Source organism: Medicago truncatula, chromosome 1, assembly GCF_003473485.1.
Source record: "Medicago truncatula cultivar Jemalong A17 chromosome 1, MtrunA17r5.0-ANR, whole genome shotgun sequence".
Lineage (NCBI taxonomy): Eukaryota > Viridiplantae > Streptophyta > Magnoliopsida > Fabales > Fabaceae > Medicago > Medicago truncatula.
Window position 1 is genome coordinate 628,516 of NC_053042.1, and position 20,286 is coordinate 648,801.

General features: G+C 32.5%; 3 protein-coding genes and 1 long non-coding RNA gene across 9 annotated transcripts; 2 read left to right on the top strand and 2 right to left on the bottom strand.

The window, feature by feature from the left end:
• Positions 1-2,705: 2,705 nt before the first annotated feature.
• LOC11429786 (putative aminoacrylate hydrolase RutD) lies at positions 2,706-9,622 on the top strand. 2 transcript variants are annotated; one of them, XM_003588450.4, is made up of 11 exons: positions 2,710-3,074; positions 3,159-3,351; positions 3,891-3,973; positions 4,136-4,236; positions 5,368-5,463; positions 5,793-5,846; positions 6,936-7,084; positions 7,259-7,376; positions 7,504-7,591; positions 8,872-9,097; positions 9,233-9,622. In XM_003588450.4, the coding sequence occupies exons 1-10, from the start codon at positions 2,927-2,929 to the stop codon at positions 9,075-9,077; spliced, it is 1,236 nt and encodes a 411-aa protein (XP_003588498.1). In that variant the 5' UTR covers positions 2,710-2,926; the 3' UTR covers positions 9,078-9,097; positions 9,233-9,622. The 2 variants fall into 2 exon arrangements, with proteins under 2 accessions (XP_024630962.1, XP_003588498.1); XM_024775194.2 differs by lacking the exons at positions 8,872-9,097; positions 9,233-9,622 and adding an exon at positions 7,888-8,030 and having other exon boundaries at positions 2,706-3,074.
• On the bottom strand, positions 7,040-11,049 carry LOC120579448 (uncharacterized). Its single transcript, XR_005645292.1, has 2 exons — positions 9,631-11,049; positions 7,040-8,765 (listed from the first exon to the last, which is right to left on the bottom strand). It is a non-coding gene; the product is annotated as an uncharacterized lncRNA (long non-coding RNA).
• Positions 11,050-12,056: 1,007 nt separating this feature from the next.
• LOC11423169 (uncharacterized) lies at positions 12,057-15,072 on the top strand. Of its 3 annotated transcripts, none has more exons than XM_024775196.2 (5): positions 12,057-12,177; positions 12,520-12,592; positions 12,870-12,925; positions 13,400-13,544; positions 14,664-15,072. In XM_024775196.2, the coding sequence occupies exons 1-4, from the start codon at positions 12,140-12,142 to the stop codon at positions 13,512-13,514; spliced, it is 282 nt and encodes a 93-aa protein (XP_024630964.1). In that variant the 5' UTR covers positions 12,057-12,139; the 3' UTR covers positions 13,515-13,544; positions 14,664-15,072. The 3 variants fall into 3 exon arrangements, with proteins under 3 accessions (XP_024630964.1, XP_039687642.1, XP_003588499.1); XM_039831708.1 differs by having other exon boundaries at positions 13,400-13,523; XM_003588451.3 differs by lacking the exon at positions 14,664-15,072 and having other exon boundaries at positions 12,058-12,177; positions 13,400-13,697.
• Positions 13,980-17,769, bottom strand: LOC11425660 (protein ABIL2). Of its 3 annotated transcripts, none has more exons than XM_024775195.2 (10): positions 17,486-17,769; positions 16,289-16,422; positions 16,113-16,195; positions 15,882-16,032; positions 15,465-15,564; positions 15,219-15,311; positions 15,074-15,116; positions 14,891-14,979; positions 14,644-14,789; positions 13,980-14,518 (listed from the first exon to the last, which is right to left on the bottom strand). In XM_024775195.2, the coding sequence occupies exons 2-10, from the start codon at positions 16,382-16,384 to the stop codon at positions 14,348-14,350; spliced, it is 972 nt and encodes a 323-aa protein (XP_024630963.1). In that variant the 5' UTR covers positions 16,385-16,422; positions 17,486-17,769; the 3' UTR covers positions 13,980-14,347. The 3 variants fall into 3 exon arrangements, with proteins under 3 accessions (XP_024630963.1, XP_039687639.1, XP_013465691.1); XM_039831705.1 differs by having other exon boundaries at positions 16,289-16,425; XM_013610237.3 differs by lacking the exon at positions 17,486-17,769 and having other exon boundaries at positions 16,289-16,549.
• Between the last annotated feature and the right edge of the window lie 2,517 nt (positions 17,770-20,286).

The window sequence follows — 20,286 nt, forward strand, 5'->3', positions numbered from 1 at the left end:
GGGATTAGACTGATCCTTTTGCTCCTGGTGCCCTGGCTTCTCTCGGTACCATGAGGGAAAGGTGAAAAGAACCCTGTCGGTGAGTGAAATAGAACATGAAACCGTAAGTTCCCGAGCAGTGGGAGGAGCTAGGGCTTTGACCCCGTGCCTGTTGAAGAATTAGCAGCGACTCATAGAAGGGGTATACATAAATATCCTTTTATGTATCAGTAGTATTGCTAGGATCCATCGACAACGTTAATAAATGATCCCTATTAGTCAGACTCAATAAAATTTAATCAATCCTTTTTTCTGTCGTTAAGGTCGAGAACTGAACCAAGAATTCCCTTTCTTTATCAGCAATAAAATTGTTGTTCAAGATTCAGGATTCTATTTTATCATCAATCCAATCACTATTCACGTTTTTTCTTTTTCTTATGAAGGTATAGATAGCTTTACTTGTATGACTTATGTTATTACTAGATAAATAGTCACTTCAACATTTCTTTGTCCTCAACGTTGCTAAATTTCCTGGAATTAGTCACTTCAATAGTCTTCGATGGTTTTATGGGTATCCAAAATACGAACGAGATGAATGTACTATAAATCTCTAAAATAGTGGAGAGACATATAACAAATAGAGCCATTGCAATACCCATCAAAGAGGTAGTTCCCCATCCCGGAGCTACTTTACCAGATCAATAGCTGGTCCGAGAGGATGATCAGCCAATCTGGGATTGAGGCAAGGCTCAGACTCTTACAAGAGGCAGCAGTGGGGAGTTTTCTGCAATGGTCAACAAATGGTAGCAAAGAGTACCAGGAGTGTATTATAGGATAATAGTTATTAGTATCAAAAGTAATTGGGATGTATTCTAGTGTATTCTAGAATCAGATGATGTGTTCTATTGGCTAGTAATTGAGTTGAGGTGCGAGTATAGTATTAAGTGAGACTCGCACTTAGGGGAGGTTGATGAAAGTCAAATGCAAAGTTTCAAACAAAGATGTGGTGTATCAGCCTCATAAAAATCTTGGTCAATAATTTGTTGTTTCCGATTGGACTCTTCAACCTAGCTGTATTTTGTTTGCAAATTTTAATAAGTGCTCTAAAGAAATATATTACAGAATTAAATATAGAAATATCATCTTGGAAGTGATGTATTCAATTCCTTCAAAGTTTAAAATATGTTTTTTTTAATGAAAAAAACTTAATTTATTTTCAAAAGAATAAAATCTATGGTACATTGGATAGCACTTGGATGACATTGTGGTTAACCAATATTACCAACTATAATGTCACCCAAGTATTATCCTACATTGATATCCTTGAAAAAGTATGAGCAACATCATATTTTAATTTGTCTTTAAATAAAACTAACCCCATGACAAAGATAAACAAGTTTTACCTTACTTTAAGAGAATTGTTATTGTTTATTTTTCATCAAGTGTCGGGTCAAATCCGTTGTAAAATGTCTATTAATACCACTTTAATTAAATAAAATTATTTCTTCTACAACATTTTTTTAAAAAAATGATTTGAATGCCACATTCATCTAAATCGCAGCAAACAGACAAATGGTTAGATTGGACATACACGTTTCAAAATTTATGAGTTAAAATGATTAAAACGTTGGTTAATTGATACACACAAAATTTTCAATGATCTCACAGGTGGATATTGAGTTGTTTGCCACGTACATATAAATCGCAGCAAACATTTGTTAATCAATAACGCCAAACTTACATTCATGTGGTTGAAACAAGACAATATAAGTGAATCACAATAGAACACTGATTTAGAGGGAATGGACCAGAAGGTGCACTCTCACTTTCAAACACACACACCCCTATATGGTGTAATTAGGTGATTCTAGAATTTGGACAATATACATTCCTACACGCATTCATGCAGTCATGACATGACATGAGAGCAAGACCATCTTGATCTCAATAAGATGTTCAAATTTCAAATTCAAGAGTTTTAATTTTTAATGGAGCATTGTGCTGTTGATGATAGTAGTACTTTGAGGATGACTCATATTGATAGATCATGATCGAATGAGAGTTTTTTTTTAAGTGACAAATATTAATACTTTGACTTTTATGTTAATATTTTCTCAAACTCTAAATTTTTAACTCATTCAACCAAATAAATTATTATTCGCGAGTCAGGTAAGAAATTGAATATTATTATCTATAAAAATCAATTCCAAGTCAGCTAGTCGTTGAAACGTACCTTCTTCAAATCTTCAATGCTTTATTTGTTCAAGTTTATCAATTTTTAAAATAAAGAAAAATAATAAACGGCCTAAAAACCATTGTATCAGTTTATTTAATAAAGTTTTCTTTTCAACGATCATATAGAAAATACAAATAAAAATCGCCTCCACAAGTTGTACTAGTTCTCTCAAGTCTACTACACCAAGTCCAATCCATCCAAATAAACATAAGGTTGATAGATATTATTCCATTTTTTAAGGGAAGGTTGACAGTATTATTTTTAAATATTCTCCCTCATACTATCAATTAAGCAACTTTTTTGAGCAATCAACTAAAGTAAATTTCTGTTCAACAAGCATTTTTATAACCAAAAAAGCAAAAATATAGATATCGAGCGTGCGATTAAAATAATCACTTAAAAAATAAGCACGTTTTTATGACCAAGCTTAGTAGCATCCTCGTCCTCAGCCTCATTCATTTTTTCTTTATTTTGAAATTCAACTTTGGAGTATGGAGGAGTTATCATTTTGTTGACTTTGACACACTCCGCGTTAAGCCGAACCCAAATCGAACCACCGTCCCACGTGGCATTACCCACTTCTTATCTTCCACCTGTACCCGCCAAATTCCAAATCTCTCTCTCTCTTAATTCCATTCATCATCACATTCTCATCTCTCTTTCTATTTTCTCTCTCCTCTTCCATTCAATTCCTCAAGCGCCACCACAACGATGCCGTATTGCGACGTTGGAACACAAACATCTTCCCCAGCCACCTCCTCATCCGCCGTCGCACCCGCCGATGCTCATCTCAACAATGACGTCAAAATCTTCTACAGAACCTACGGTCGCGGTCCTACCAAAGTCCTTCTCATCATCGGTATCTCCTCCATTCATCTTAATCTTTCTTATTTATTCAATTTTGAATTTCGCTGAATTTGTGGAGAATGATTTGAATGGTTAGGATTGGCTTCGACGCATGAAGGATGGGGTCCACAAATAAAGGGATTTACTGGAACAAACGTACCTAATGATGAAGACGACGCCGTTTGGAGTTGTGAAGGTGATAATGAGGCCGGCGGTGGTATTCAGGTTTGCGCTTTTGATAATCGGGGCGTTGGTCGGAGCTCCGTGCCCATTAGAAAGTCCGATTACTCGTATGTTCTTCCACCTTTTTCATTTCATTGCTATAAAATTGAGTTTATTGAATGTAATTACACTAGTCGAACACCGGCCACGACTTTAATATCAAGTATACAAAGTTTGAATGATTTAGGACATGTTTGGATTAACAACTTATTTGCAGGTTAAACCTCATGTGTAAGTTTGTATAAGCTGTTTTTATAGCAAAAGATAAAACAAAGTTTTTATTTTTATTTTTTTTGTATATGCCATAAGTTGTTTTTTATAATCTATACGGGAGAACTAATGAAAATAAGTTGAAAAAAACTTGCGATAATTGTCATGAGTTGTTTTCAACACTTCTTCCAAACAGCCTTACAAAACTTATGTCAATAGAAAAGATCAAATTGTCAGAATCACATGATTTTGGCAAAAGCTACACTTTGTGGCTTCGACAAAATCAAGTTTGTCACTGTGACTTTGCTAAACCCAGTGTCAATCTAAACATAGTTTTACAAGAAGTGAAATTAAATTTTGAATATTGGTGAATGATGAGAATGATTATTGGGTGCAGAACGAAGATTATGGCAAAGGATGCAATTACTTTGTTGGATCATTTAGGTTGGAAAAAGGCACATGTTTTTGGGCATTCCATGGGTGAGAATTTTGTCTCTTAATTTCCCAAAATTTCATTTTCTTTAACTTTTTTTAGTGTTTTTTTGTGTGTAAATATTCAGATAATTTATTATAAGATAAGATTTGGTTAGGTTAGGTTTATTTGTTTGTGTTCAGATTTTAATTAGGTTTGTATTGAAACAGGATCTATGATAGCTTGTAAATTAGCAGCAATGGTTCCTGATAGAGTTCTCTCCATGGCATTGCTCAATGCAACAGGTGGTGGTTTTCAATGTTTTCCAAAGGTACTATATTATGTGACACTTGTATATATTGGTGATGCAACTTTGTAGCGCTAGTTAACTAACTACATTGGGGAATGGGATTGGGTGATTTTGTGGAGGGAAATGTATGATGACTTTTGTTTATTTTAGGTTGTTTTATGAGAGATAAGTGACAGAGAAGTGGTAGTTGGGATGAGAGAGAGAGAGAGAGAGAGAGAGAGAGAGAGAGAGAGTCATATAGGAGAGAAATTTGCCGTGACTTTCCCTCCACAAAGTCACCAATTGCAATCCGGGTGTTGCTAGTCACGCTTTTTAATTACAAACGTAGTTCAGGATAGTGGAGTTGCATACATAACAAATGAAATTTCTTACTACTGATTTTAGGTGATCCTTGAGGGTGGCAATTGAGTCCAATTATCAATCATCCAAACCTTTAGGGGAAATTTAGTTGAGAATTTCTTTTTCTATGCTTTTGAGTGAGAATTTCGTAGTGCTGAAATTTAGATGTTTGAGTGCTTAAATGTATAAATAATGTTTAGTCCGGACCCTGCTGCAATTATGCTGCTTCCAAATTAGTTTGGAAGATAATTTGCTGAGTAGCAAGGTTTAAAAGCATATGATCAATCAGAATATGATTACATCAGACAATTTTTAAGGTTGGTTGGATTAATTTATGGCAGTTAGGACTTAAGTCTGAGGATCATCCATATTGGGAAACTTCCCCTAATCTCTGGCTGGGCGTATTGTTAATTGGGAAACTTCACCTAATCTCTGGCTGGGCGTATTGTTAATAGTATGCAACATATATGTAACATATATAATGTTAATTAGTTGTCGTTGATAACAATCAAAGGAAGATATTTGATGAACCGTGAAAAAATTCTTCAACCCTTGCCGTAGAAAGAAAAAAAAAACCATTCATAGGAAGTAAAAGAACAAAACTGTAATTCCTCAACTCTAGATTCAGCTGTTTGCAGTTTTTTCAATGCTTAGTACAAATTTAACAGGAATGTATCTGCAATTAGATATATAATGTTGGAGTTATGATCTGTTTGACACATGTACATGGTTTCCTATGAACTATTATGGTCTTTGCACTAGTTTGGAGTTACCTCCTGTCCTTATAAGAGGTTCTTGTTCTAATTTTTGCAGTTTGACCGACGAACAATCTCCGTTGCTTACCGATTCTTGAAGGCAAAGAGTCCTGAGCAAAGAGCTGAAGTTGACTTGGACACCCACTATTCACAAGTAAAACATGTTCTTGGTTTTATTGGTTATTTACCATCAACATATAACAAATTGTCTCCCTAACCCCTCTCCCCAGCTATATAAAACTTCCATTAAAGTAGTGATTTTAAAAAATTGAATTTCTCAAGGTGTATTCATATATGATATAAAAGAGTCTGGATTATCATTTTGTAATGAATATTAACATTAAGTTGAAGAAGGCTATCTTGTTTTTCCAGTCTTGGGTCTACTCTGAAGTCTGAATTACTGTTGTTAACAGCCTAGAAATCTGTGTTAATGTGCTATTTTTAGGATGAATATCAAAAACAAATTTTATATATCATGTGCAGGAATATCTTGAGGAATATGTTGGAACCGTGAAAAGGAGAACGATATTGTATCAGGTACAGTACATTAAATAAGCATAACTTAGTTAAGTTTTGATGATATTTAGAATGCTTGGAAGTTTAATACTTTGGTGCTTTCATTTGGTGTGTTTGTAACAAAAATATTTATAAAGAAAACTGAAACTTATGCGGATAGCTGCATCTACTTTGCTGCAATCAAAGTGTTCAAATTGCAACGGTATGCAACATAACTATGCAACATAACTAAAAATGCACAAAAATTGTCTGATATACCAGAAGTAATGGACTTGTATCGTTTAAAATATGTTTTAATTGTGTTTCATATGATTCTTGATTGGTAGCTTCATAGTTTAACAACAGGACTAATGGACAACATGTGTGTACGCGTAGAGATTCTTGGACAGAGAATAATGATGGGGGTTTGGGAGTTTTCGGTGAAGGAAAGGAACGTGAGGGATACTCTGTTACCAACATTGAGTTTTCTTAAGTTGGGAAATTTTGAAGAAATTAATTGAGCCACTTTTACATCAATATTTCTATCTCAAACCTATCCATATCTATGCAGTAAAAGTCGACAACAGTCTAATGTATATTATCAAGGATTCTTTAACTAATAAATCTATCAATATAGACTTGAAGCCAATTAATGTCACTAATGATTATATAAGCCAGCTAATGTCCGATTAGAGATTCTCTAACCCACTTATGATTTCTGGATGAGTACATTGAACACTGACCTAGTAAAATGTATTCTGTTGATAAAAACATCAACTAGCAACTCTTTACCATGAGATCCTTGCATCTATAAGAGATAATTTTCACTATTTTTGTTTTAAATTTTACTTTTGAACTATAATTTGAATGTTGTAGTCCACTAATGAAGGTTAATTCAACAAATATGTATTAGAATGAATCATTGTTTTATTATAGAAACTCCATTTCCCTGCCCTATTTCATTTTGAACATCCAAATTCGGGAAAATAAAATCACCATTTAGTTATCCCCTCTCAACTTCCAAACACCCTATATGTAGTTAGAAATCTATGCGCATGTTGTTCTCCCATTTTGGTACTTGATTTCCTTTTCCTTCAAGTTTTTCTAATTCATTGTCATCCTCTCTTGCAGCAATATGTTAAAGGTATATCAAGTAGTGGAATGCAATCTAACTATGGCTTTGACGGTCAACTCAGTGCATGTTGGAACCATAAAATGACTCAAAAAGAGATAGAAGCAATCAAATCTGCAGGTTTTCTTGTTTCAGTCATTCATGGCAGGTGTGTACTGTGTATAGAGACATTAATGCAGTGCTTTATAAGTGAAACTTGACATTCAATCAGGACAGATTATTTGCACATGCATTAGGCAAAATATGCATGAAAATGCTGCACACCAGTCACACACATTAGTATCGATTTCATAGTTTTAACTTGAGATTGCTGCACATTCAGGGCTGATATAATTGCTCAGCTATATTATGCAAGAAGACTTGCGGAGAGGTTTCATCCAATGGCTCGGCTGGTAGAGCTTCACGGAGGTCATTTAGTGAGTCATGAGCGGCCTGAAGAGGTATAATTGGCATGTAATATATACCTAATGAATTGAACTGTATATAGCACACTTACTGCAGAACTTGCACATTGTTCTTTGTCTATAAAGATGCATTGAAAATGAGCTAAAACATTTCAAAATTCAGGTTAATCAAGCACTGTTTGACTTGATCAAGGCCTCAGAAGTGAAGATGATCCCACATGATTGGACTAACTTGCCAAATACACAGTCTTGTAAGTATTACGTTTTTTCAGGAAAAAATGTTTCTTGCGCTTTGTAACCCAACATTAGATCACACATGACACCTACCATGACTGACCTCCAAGCAGAGACTCACCTGGTTGGTGGGTTAGGGCACAATTACGCGGTCAAAAAAAATCTACTAACTATATATGACTTGCCATTTTAGTCTACATGATAACCCAAGAAGGTTTTCCCTAGTACAAGTTTGATTTGGTTAGAATACTAACTGTAAAGAACCATAGTAATTTCCTCTCTCTGACTTCACCCGGTTTTGTAACTGAAATAGGACTTCGCCCAGTTTCTCTTTTCTCAGCAGCGAACCCAATATTCATTTGCGGATTGTTGAACTCTTAGTTGGTTTCCTACTTGATGAGATGGTTTATTTAGCACCCAACAGCCCAAATCTTTACAGACATACAGCACAAAGCTAGTTTCATTAGTGCATACCCGGTCCCAGGTGTGTTTACAACAGGTGAATTCATATATGATGAACTAGCTCTAATTCACACCCAATACAAAATATAGTCAGATTAAGATTGGTTGCATGAAAAATTGACTTGAGAAAAGAAAGTTACCAAGCAGGTTGACCAAAAGGTCCTCCCCTACTGAGGTACATAACCAATATTTACTGGGGTACTAACTAATATTTATTGGTTTGTCTGCTTGCTCCCAATAAGCTCTAACAAAAATTCTGAATGACTACATAATTACTTAAAATATGGCATTATTTAAAATATGGCATATCTATAAAAGTTGTGTTTAGATAAACAACTTAATTAAAAGATTATAGCATAAACACCTATCATGTAAGCACATCTAAAGACAATTTCTATAACAAAAATAAAATAAAGTCAAGTTGTTTTCATATATGCTATCCTGGAGAGTTTATGAAAATAAGCTGAAAATAGCTTACAACATGTCATAAGTTGTTTTCTTAGATTCTCCCAAACAGTCTCAAAAGTGCTTATGTTATCAGATAAGCTCAAGTAAGTCAATCCAAACATACCTTAATTCAAACTGCGATATGTTCTAATGAATCCAGTCATAGGCTTATAGAGTCTCTAGTATTTTCATGAATCCCTTGTTGTATTGTAAACAATTAACTAATCATATCTGTGATATGATGCTATGAGTCTGAGCTTATGATGATTGAATTGCAATAACCTATTTGGACGATTGTAGAGAATAAAGTGTCATTGGAGATATTATTTAGTTTGATTATTTGCAAAACTTTTTTCTTTTTCTAATAAGGTCTTCTCTACATGTGCAGGGTGGAAAGAGAGAAGGATGTTATTAGTCAAAAACAATCAGAGTGGAAACAACATCTCCACTGAGTACATAATAGAAAAACTGCATTTCTGCATACTATACTTCCTTAGCCTCCTTATTTTGGTATTTGAATTTGGAAGAAAGCTTGTAAGGAGCTTAAAGCCAGTTCGAGTTGGAAGTTCCACTGCATACATTGACAGTCAATAAACCCCTTCTTTTTTTACTAGGTAAACTATAAGTATTTGTTTTACAAATTTAATTACTCTGCATGGACAATGTTAGATTTTTCACACAGACGCTAATCATATATTACTATGCAGGTTTTGTTTAGATATTTTATTTAATAATTTAACTAATTGCAGGTGGGTAATTTATAATTTTGTAAACCCTTGAGTGGAAGATCACAACACGGGTTCAGCTCGATGAGGATCATGTTTAAGGCAATTTTGACTCTGTTTCCTCAGGGGGTGGACTAGGATTTCTCCCAGATAGTGAGTTATCATGACACCAAACATAGCCCTTATTGACATGATGAATGTATAGCCAATACATCAAAGGGAAAGAGAAGAGGATTGGATGATCCACTTTTCTTTGATACACTGTAATAATATAATGTTGTACATTTAAAACAGATTATTAAACTATAAAAAATCTGCTTCATACCACTCGATGGATGTCATGACTCATGACCTCAGAATAGGAAAATCCTTCATTGACAGTTATAAATAATTTATGAAAAATTGTTGACCAAATCACTCACTTTAACTAACGCTGCATGAATTCCTACACGAGGTAATGAAAAATAGAAAGACCCAACAATTTAATGGAATAATAAAACATCATTCTTGGACACCTTAGCAAAACCCTGGTTTTAATTTAAATTTTTATAAAATCCCAGAAAGAAAAAAGAAAAAAACCAAGCGTTCTAGCAAGTACTGGCAACAATATAACGTCAAAATAAGTCAATAATAAATACCAGATATGTCACCAGTGTATTTTTGACAAGAAATACCGCAACATAGTTGAATTATGATTCTTAACCGAAAAAAAAAAAAAAGGAATATGATTAGACAGTTGAACATAAGTTAGATATACGTTCTCCATTCCAAAATATATGAAAAAAAAATTGGTCAATTATCTAGTTCAAAATTTATATCAAATACATCAACTTATATTTTATCCATTTTTACTTACATTTTTATATTTGATGCCACTAAATAATTTACAAGATTTTATTATTTCCATTCTATGTTTGAAATGGATTTAGATACTGACATGGTACGGTATAATATAAAGTTTGTCTTAGAAATATAAAGTGTTACTTTTGATCAAAAAATGATTACATTTTTATAAAACTTTCTTGTTTTGGATGTTTAACCGGTGCCTCCTCGGACACTGTTTAGCATAACAAGATTATTTTTCTACTATTAAGCTGTGGTTGCTGGTTTTGAGTTGCAAATCAGTAGGAACAGCTTAGAGTGTCAAGTGATGTGCTATCAATAACTACGATATAACAGACGAACAAACCATGGAAGATCTCAATTTTCAGATTCGGGATGTCAAATTGGGATCACAAAATGTTAGCTGGAAAATTGCTGAGAGCATAAAAACACAGCAAAAAACATTGCTTAACAATCAAGTAAAAACCAATTTTGCTCAATCATATGAGCTTGCCTGTGTTTACCAGTAGCTGAGTAGCATGTCTCAAAATTATTAGAAAACGATAATAAAATAAAATAAAATCTTTGGAAAAAAATAAAACATGCATCGTAACGTGTACTAAAACATTGATTAATGTAATATAAAAACAACTAAAAAAACATGTAAGCCCTTTAAAAAAAAAAAAAAGTTAAAAAACTAAAACATGGAAGGGGAACATAAATTAAAATCTAAAGCACGTACTATGATAAACAAGATAACACCATATTCATAGTACCAAAGTAGGAACATGTAAATAGAAATGGAAAAAATGAAGAATGAAATTTATTTCTCATTTCCTACAACTTCGTAAGTACATAACATGTAGAGTGCAAGAAAACGTACCCTGACCTGGTACTTGGTTTGGTTTCACTTTCAGTGTGGATGAGAGTCATGCATGTTGGCTTGGCTTAGAGAGCTCTGAAAAAATGCAACCTCAGAAGAAGACACACACAATTAATATGAAAAAGGAAAGACAGAGAGAGACACAAAGAATATTTGTTATACCTATATAATATACCTTTTTTCGATTTAGAAGGAAAATGTAACCAAATATTCCGATGGAATATGCTCAAGGGGACCTAGCCACTTGTGAGTCGTGACTTTTATCCATGGGATATTATTTCATTTAATTCAATTTAACCCGTTTATTTTTTGAAAGGTTTAGTTTGCAGCGATACTAGATGTTCATTTCTTTTTTTTACAAAGTGTTATACGTTGATGTTATTTAACTTTTTTTTTTGAGGGAACGTTGATGTTATTTAATTGATTGCATCAAATCGAAAGTTTAATTCAAGAAAATTATTTAAACTGCTGTAAAAAAAAAAAAATGAAGTCACACACTATTTTGATTTTTGGATCGAATATTTTACTTCAAAATTGAACTGCAAACACTGATATTATGGAAATAAATGTTTTAAAAATAGGATCATGAGCAATTACTTTACATAAGTATTATTAAAATTGTTCTTTTTGAAAAATTATAAAAATAGTTAAAAACTAATTAATAATAGATCAGTGCCCTAGGAAATTGAATGAGTATGGACTTTATAGCAACATTACATTTGCACTCATACGAAAATGTTGTGGTTGACGTTCCTTGATTATCAGGTTGTTACTTCAAATCATGTTTTTTCATAAGTTTTTGTCAACCATCAACATAGTTGCATGCTTGCCTTAAGTTTTTAAACTATTTGGATTCCAAAATCTAAGTAAGGGGTAAATTGATAAAAAAAAATATATAGAAAGTGCGAGAAACTTTTTTGCCTTATGTTTTTTTGGAAATATAGTAAGTTCTTAATGAAAAATTGTGTATTGAGTGCATTGGAAATTATAATAATTGACTTTTTAAAATAATTTGTTAAATTTGGTATGCTTAAAGAAAGAAAGGCGGGAACACTCGTTAACAAGACCGTGTTTTTTTTTTTTTTTTTTTTCCTAAAGTTTTGGACTATCCAATAAGGAAGTGGGTCAAATCAGCTCAACCCGGTCCGATGTAAATATGAGTGTGCAGTGCATTTTGTTTTCGTTTTCTTCTTCGCCCTTGAAGTTGTTGCAGACGAGTCGCACACATGGATGCCCAATCCCAATCTCAATGGGATTTTACCAGGTTATAATCATCCAATCCTACCGAGTTTTCAGTTATTATTTCTTGCTTTTTTGTTTTTAATTCTCATTAACCAGTGATTAATTTAATCTGTTTTATGTATATGAATAATAATGTTCTTTCGTAAGCGACTCCGTATAACTTATGAAAATAAGCTGAAAAATCTTATGCCATTAATTAAAAATTCAATTAAGCTAATACAAATAGGTCATAAGACAAAAGAAATCAAAATCACGTTTTTAATTATTTTAAAGAATTGTTGGAAGATTTTAAGAACTAAAATTAGTAGTGAAAAATGACAATCATTATTGTTATTTTTTAATAAAAATGGATTGACAATTGCAGTGACTTGGAAGTGGATTTTGGTTCTCAAGAGAATGCTTCTATTGTATATGCTGCCTTAGCTGTTGATAAGGAGGTGAAATGTCTTAACATTTGAGCTTTATGAATTTTTGGCATTGTTTTTCTTTAAAAAAAATTATTTAGGTACAAAATTTGGACGTGGTTTCTTAGGTGTTTAACTACATGTAAATTTGAATGCTTAAAGTTACATAAATGGTTAATCACGTCCCAAATTTGCCGTTAATGAAGTTACATTAATGGTTTAATTGCATTGACCACTTTAAAAGTTGTTACAAAACTTGTCCAATTTTTAGTTCTTCACATAACACAATTGTTTTCTATGTCTTCTACAGTTGCAACCTAACAAAGTAAAACGAATCATGGCAGTGTCTGATGGAAAACTATCTGTGTGAGTATTCCTTTGGCGTTGATAATTGGTTTCTGTGGAAGAGTTTAAAGTCGAATCAGTAGTTCACCGTTTCCTCTAATGCAATAACTGTTCAGTGTTATGTTCTTAAAGTTAACTTTTAAATGAAATTGTTTGTAATGTGTTTGCATTGTATTCAATTTTATGTATGAGTATGAAGTGCTTTCTTTGTATGAATACTTAAAGTTTTGAATATATCATCTGGAATGGTTTGAAGCAAATTCTATGTATGAATGCATTGTTTGGTTTAACTGTAATGAATTTTTTTTTCATTGATCATCTGGAATAATATGAGGCAAATTCTCTGTTAGTCATTGATTTCTAGCTGTCTTGTATCTGAAAAGATTTATTTATTGTTGTCATTACTTGATTTAGTTTAAGGGCATGCTGGAGTGCTGAATGTGTAGTCTTTTCTTGTTTAATTTTTCACCTCTCATTGGAATCCTTTATATTCAGGCACTTCGAGGCAATAGAAGCCAGATTTCTTCGGGCATCATTCAGTGCTTTTGTAGATGTCCTTACTCTTGCAACCAAAACAATTGAAGAATTTGGTCAAGGAATGGAGTTGTGACTTCTTAAGGTCAACTTTCAATGTTACAATGTACTGTTACTTTTTGTATGAATATTTAAGCTAAGACATTTTTTGTATACGTGGAGGATTTGACCTGTAGGTTATTATGCCATGCGAATTGAATATTTAAACCTGAGATGAATTGGATGAATTTAGACCTGAGATGTGTTTCTTGATAAAAAATCAATTCCCTTCTAACTCATATTAGCAGACATTGGTTTCTACTTTACAATATATAGTATGTTAGTTAAATTTAGGTTGTTTCTACTAGTTGCGAGGAAATAGAAATGAGGTTTATTTCCTTGATAACATAATGTTTTTCATTTTTTAAAATTAAAAGAGCTGATGAAGAAAGAACCGGAACTAAATAAGTAAACTAAAGCTGGTGAACAATTGCATTAAGACATCACACACAAAAAATATGTGAAGCTCAAATTATAATAATGTAAAAGCAACACAGAGAAAAAAAACAAAATTACTATATATATGTTCATTCCAAATCATAAAAAAATGAACATTAAAATATAAGAAAATAAGAAACAAAGAGGTGCAAGATATTCAATAATATGGGAAAAGCAGGCAAGCAAAACCTATATAACACAATCCGACACGAACATCAAACACAACACTAACACTGACAATAATAATTGAAGAAAATGGAAGTGGCTGAATGTAACCACATGTCTTGATGTCATATCAATGTCAGACGCCAAACACACCTTCAATCTGAAGTCTTAGTGCTACATAGAACAAAACCCGAAACCCTTTGTACAGTTTCTGTTCTTTGTAAACTCTTTCCCTTGCATTCTATAGGCAATTGTATTAAACTATCGTCAATATTCGTCCAAGTACGTGTATAACGTGTCATCCTTCTTAGACTTGCGCCTGCTAAGTAAGGACTTAAGAAGACGTTTACTTTTACTAGGATGCTGGTCAATATCTCTGATGTTGTTTACATCAGAAGATAGTCGCATTGAAGCTGATTTGCGCGGCTCCGAAGGATACTGCAAGAAAGGAATCATAACAGAGACGCAGTCAGAGAAACCACAATATTCACATTTTAATGTGATGAGAATGCAATCATGATTCATGTTATCAAGATTTTTTTTTTAATTAGCTTTCCACTTACCCTTACTCTTGCATTTGAAGGACTTGTTGTGGCTCTGTTGCTTGAGTTTGGAGTAGTTGATCTACCAGTCTTTGGTGTTGTTGATCTACTTGACATTGATCCGGTACGCGAAAGTGGAAACCTGTGTGGCGAAACTGTCCGCTTCTCTATTTCACATACATATTAAGATTGCAATTCAGTTCAGAATAAAATATTTACTCTTAATGAACTATATATCATATCATATTATTAAATATGTATATAGTACCTAAATCCTTTTTGGCCATGTTGGGTGAAGTGAATGAAAAAGCTCCAACTCTCTGAGGTTGTAAAGAAGGTGATGGAGAATTCCCTTTACTATAACAACATGATTGAAAAGAATTGTATCAAAACAATTGTGCAATTTAATTGAGAATTGGCATGCTTAACAGTATACTGATTTTGTTTGTACCTCGAGGTAGACGTTGGCGTTTCTCTTATTGTAGCGCGAACAGCTTCAAGATACAAATCAGAATACAAGATATATGAACTTATGTCTTAAGATTGTATCCTATAAAAGTGGAATGAAAAAAGTTGAGTGAAATGAGATAGAATACCATTCCTGAAGTGATGCCAATCATCTTCATCATCTAGGTGGCATCCTATATATTTTGATTTTGTTGAGTTGGTACCATGCAAGGTCTCCCCAACTGAATTTGTGAAAATGAGAAATCTTATAATTAAAAATCAAGTAGCATGAGTAATATTAATGTATAATATAAAGGGTGAAGCAAAAAAAAAAAAAATCCTAAAGAATTTCAAAATAGAGTTGAGGATAATATATTTATAATTTATAAACTTACCTGGCAAAATATAACGCTTGTGATGTTTTGGAGTACTGATCACTAGAGACTGCTGTGTATGCCCCTCATGATCCATAAAACCTTGACATGTCTTTATTCTCTAATGTACAACATTATGGAAAAATTATGCTATGTTCTCAGCAAAACGTAACAGTTTTCCAAATGGAAATTCACCATAATGTTTTTCACGTTACTTTCTTAAGTGCCTTATTGTCGAGTCCATAAGCTGTTTTTCAGTTTATTTCCATTAGCTTTTCGGGATAGCTTGCATAAATAGCTTATTACTTAAATTGAAAACAGTTTAACTTTATTTCATCTTTGCTTTTAGAAATAGCTTATACATAAGTACCTATGTGATAAATATTTATGTTATAAGCGCTTAATTAAGTTGTTTATTGAAACAAAGTCTAAGCATACCTGTTCGATACATGATAAACGCAGATCTTCTCCAAAAACTTCGGTTACCTTCTCATCTAACAAGTCACTTACTTTATAGGCCACAGAACCTAAATGATCCACAGTATTTATAAGAGCTTTGACGGCATAATCCTTCAATGTTTCAACCAATCTGCAAATAAAATACAATAAGAGATCATGAAAAATAAAGAAGAGTACAAAGGATACTATAGTATTAGCAAATTAACTCACATTTGTTTTTGGTCATCATTGGTGTATGAGAGTTCAAAATATTCAGCTGCTGAGTACAATTGTGTTCTAAGATTTTTTAAATCCTAGAAATGTAGATGAAAAAATAATAAAAGTTAATAAATCACACTTAGAAACTCTTGTATGAAATTAATGAGGAATTACTGGATCAAAGTTACCGTTAGACTATCATCAAAGAGCAAGGTTTGATGCATGAAAACCTCATCATAATTGGAAGCCATTCGAGGTAGAGGCTGTGTTGCAATCTTCCCCATGAATGAAAAAGGTGGAAGAAGGTTTATTACTAGTAAACCTACTTTCATCAATAACATTGAGAAAGTGCATGAAAATTCAAGTTAGAAGAGAGACAAAAGTAAACAAGATACAGTTGGTGAAGACAAAAGAGACATATATATCATCACAAATCAAAATTCAAATAAAAAAACCTCTTAAGAGGCCCAAATCGTTCAAAATTAAAAGCTATAATGAGTCCTATTTAATGACAACAACCAGTCAAACATTATTTTAGAATACAAATAAAGGGAAAGGAGACAGCATCAAACTAACAACCACTATGATAAAGAAAATGCAAAAAGATGATACTCTTATATAAAAGTATAGTTCTTACTCGTAGTTCTAAATTGCGGTCAGCAGCTGCACTTATGGCTGCAATATATAAAGGTTTTCGAGGTATATCCAACCGCAGTAACCACCACACTATGAAGCACAGACACTTCTCAAATTAGATGTATCTCTGTGTCCAATACCGACATATATGATTATGTTGAATTATGTAATTTTCTCAAATTATTAGTGGTGTCGGCGTGTCAGTGTTGATGTCGTGTCCGATGTCTGTGTCCGTATACGTGCTTCATAGCCGCAACATTTTGTTGCAGTATCAAATTTCATAGCATAACCGCCATTGATATTTAGAATTATATTGTTATAACGAAAAAGACTTAATTTAGAACTCTATCCATGGCCGACAAGAAATCAAACAAAAGAATAGGATCCTATGATCTTGTGTAAATCTTCACCAACACACATGTTGTACTAAATTTTCAATTCACCCTCAAAAGCACTTCACCAACACACATGTTGTACTAAATTTTCAATTCACCCTCAAAAGCAAAGAAACAATCCTTAATAAACCTCAAAAGTATCAAAAACTTCAACAAGCATAAAAACAAAACAATGAGGAAGCTTTTAAAGGAGACAGTAGTTTAATTTCTTCTATGAAGGTATTTTTTTTGTCAAATTAAGCTCAACAACACTCTCACTCACTCACCCCAATTCAAACAACGTAAAAGAATGTAAGAACAAAGAATGTAAGAAAGAAACATGGCATGCAAGGGAATTAAGAAACAATAACACACCTTGAACTCTTTTTCAGTGAGTTTCTTGGTCTTGTTTTTCAGCTTAGATTGAAACACAATGAGAGAAATAAAAAGACATGTTCATTATGAAACCAAATGCGGGAGAAAATGTCAAAGAGAGCACGTTGTGGACCATACTTTAGACCACACACCAATCAATGCATTAGAATGATTTGGTACTGCGTTTGAGGAAAGTGATACACTCATCAAAGAAAGGTTTGTGACAAGACAACAACTAAAGGTGCATTGTTGAGAAAGTGATGAAGATTTGGTGAGTTATGTTCCAAGCATGTTGGGTTATATGGAAGTATGATATATTATAAACGATCCAAACACATAAATCACTTTGTGTTGAACTTGTTTTTAGCGATGATCGCTTTAAAAAATTAATTAATCAATATTAGATCTAATATTAATATTACATGGTGATGAATTAATGTTCAAATCTTACTGCCGTAAAAATTTCTAAAATTTTCAACTTATATAGGGATGGAAGTACAAAATTACAAACTAAAAGACCCTTTTGTTTTTGGTATAGGCATGGCAATGGATACCCTATGGGTAGGGTACTACAGTGTCTTTCCCCATATCCGCATTTGTTAAAAATACTCATACCCGTACCCTCGTGGGCAACAACTTTAGTTCTCTTCCCCATACCCTATGGGTACTTAAGTGCACATACCCGCACCCATTACCCGCACTTTAACTATGAAAAGACAATAAAAACATCACAATTGAAATAAAATTATGGTCCAAATTTTTTAAAATTAACTCATAAAAGAGTACAAATCGTAGTATTTAGTCAAATAAAAAACATCCAAAATATCCCTAACCGATTGTACACCGACATGATGGAGTTTGTTATTGTATAAAGTAGTTTTTTGTTTAGGTTTAGGTTTAGGCTTAAATAGCTTAATAAATTAATTAATTATACACCAATTAAATTCATGTGTATGGGCACGGGTTTATAATATTATATAAATATGTATATGCGGGGTTGCGGGACTGGGTAGTATAGTATCCTTATCCATATCCATACCCATTTAAATTTACGGGTACTACCCGGACCCGTGCCCATATCCATGAAAGCGGAGTTTTACTCTACCCATTATAGATATTTTTTCCGAGTATCTGTCGAGTCTGGATCCAATTGCCATCCCTATTTTAATAGCATAATAACTTGGCCCTCGTGGTCATTCCACTTGTCATCATTTGCATCTTGTGGATTCCTTATCTTTGTCAATTTTTAAATTTTTCTTCCTCAATTCCGTCAATGGCTCCATTGATTTATGAAAAAAGTGAATGAGTAGTATACGCTAGAGTTTGCTTTTTACCTTTAAATATAGTGCTTTGGACTTCCTTTCAATCATGAGTGAAGGGAGTCAAGCGACACCAATCATGAACTTCCTTTAAAGATTTTTTCATCTCTTATTTTCCTTTATTTATTCATAAGGAATGTTATTTGAGCAACCATTTTTGTTGACAACTTGTGGGACAATCAAAATATACAAAGAAATATGAGTATTGACACAAAAACCAAAACAATATAGAGATAAAGTAAAAATATTATGTGAATTTGAGAGAGAAAATTATCCCAAAATGATTGTTCAAATATCATTTCTCTTTATTCACTCTTATTTCCCATGAATAACATTTTTTAGGCACCTTATTAAAAAAAAAAAAATTCTTTAGGCAGTTGTTAATAGTTTTTTTATAAAAAAAAATTGATTAGTTTCATATAGAAAAAGTTGTTTCTTAAAATTTTATTGTGTTGAATACATTATTTTTAAAATAATTTTTTCATTTTAAAGACATTTGTTAACATTTTTCTTTATTTATTTTATGATTTTAGTTTTTGTTGTTGTTACTTATTGGATTTTTCACCACAAAAAATGATATTCGAGGTAAGTGTTTTAGAGATGATTTTTTTTATGTGTGACAAACAATTAATATTTATGTGCTTTGGCCCGATTTTAGATTTTAAAGGCGTGTATTTTAATCTCATATGATTATTAAATCATTATCTTTTTAACATAGAAATTAAGTTCCAAATTTATCTCTTAGGAGGAGAGATTCCATGTTTGTCGGAGGGCAATTCCAGTTAGCAGAGCACCTTGCAAAAAACAATATAAATATAATTGATAAGTGTAAAATAATTTTATAAATTAATTATGTAATAATCAAGATCACGTCAAAACTAAATTGAAAATTTGAATCTAACAAAAAACAATATAAATATAACACTGTTCGAAATTGTAATTCCAAGTATCGATATGAGTTTCTCGAGGTTGAAGTATAACACTTTAAAAGGTACATAAACCAGCATGTAGTTAATTCCACCTCAAAAAAACTGTAGTTAATTCAAATGGTTACCCCTTTAAAAAAAATTAATAGGGATTTAAAATTTGGATATTTATCTGTGTACAGTACCATAGTTGGTTCTTGTGTATAGCAAATTATGGACAAGTGGTGAGCCAAAGAGAATTTTTACTTGCCAATCACTTAGCTGTTATGGCCATTTTTGTGTTGTACTCCTAGGGATTTTTCTATTAACACACAAAAAATAATTTTTAGTTTAAAATATCCAACATTTTTAGTTATAATTAAAAGTTAGACTAAAAATTATAATTTTTGTTATTATTTTCATAATGTCCAACAGTTAATTATAATTAAAAGTTTATTTTCTAATTTCCTACAACATTAAATATCAACGAGTTCGCAATAGATAATAATGTTTCAGTTCAAGGTCGAGGTGGAGGAGGAGATTATGTTTTTGAAAGAAAGAGCAGGTGGGTGAGTGT

Excerpts from the sequence above, each read along its gene's own strand:
- LOC11429786 (XM_003588450.4), top strand. The coding sequence starts at position 2,927 with ATGCCGTATTGCGACGTTGGAACACAAACATCTTCCCCAGCCACCTCC. Across the intron at positions 4,237-5,367 it reads GTTTTCAATGTTTTCCAAAG|TTTGACCGACGAACAATCTC; the intron begins GTACTATATTAT and ends TAATTTTTGCAG. Across the intron at positions 7,377-7,503 it reads GTCATGAGCGGCCTGAAGAG|GTTAATCAAGCACTGTTTGA; the intron begins GTATAATTGGCA and ends TTCAAAATTCAG.
- LOC11423169 (XM_024775196.2), top strand. The coding sequence starts at position 12,140 with ATGGATGCCCAATCCCAATCTCAATGGGATTTTACCAG. Across the intron at positions 12,178-12,519 it reads TCTCAATGGGATTTTACCAG|TGACTTGGAAGTGGATTTTG; the intron begins GTTATAATCATC and ends TGACAATTGCAG. Across the intron at positions 12,593-12,869 it reads CCTTAGCTGTTGATAAGGAG|TTGCAACCTAACAAAGTAAA; the intron begins GTGAAATGTCTT and ends TGTCTTCTACAG.
- LOC11425660 (XM_013610237.3), bottom strand. The coding sequence starts at position 16,441 with ATGTTATTGATGAAAGTAGGTTTACTAGTAATAAACCTTCTTCCACCT. Across the intron at positions 15,117-15,218 it reads TTGGCATCACTTCAGGAATG|CTGTTCGCGCTACAATAAGA; the intron begins GTATTCTATCTC and ends TGTATCTTGAAG. Across the intron at positions 14,980-15,073 it reads ACGCCAACGTCTACCTCGAG|TAAAGGGAATTCTCCATCAC; the intron begins GTACAAACAAAA and ends ATGTTGTTATAG.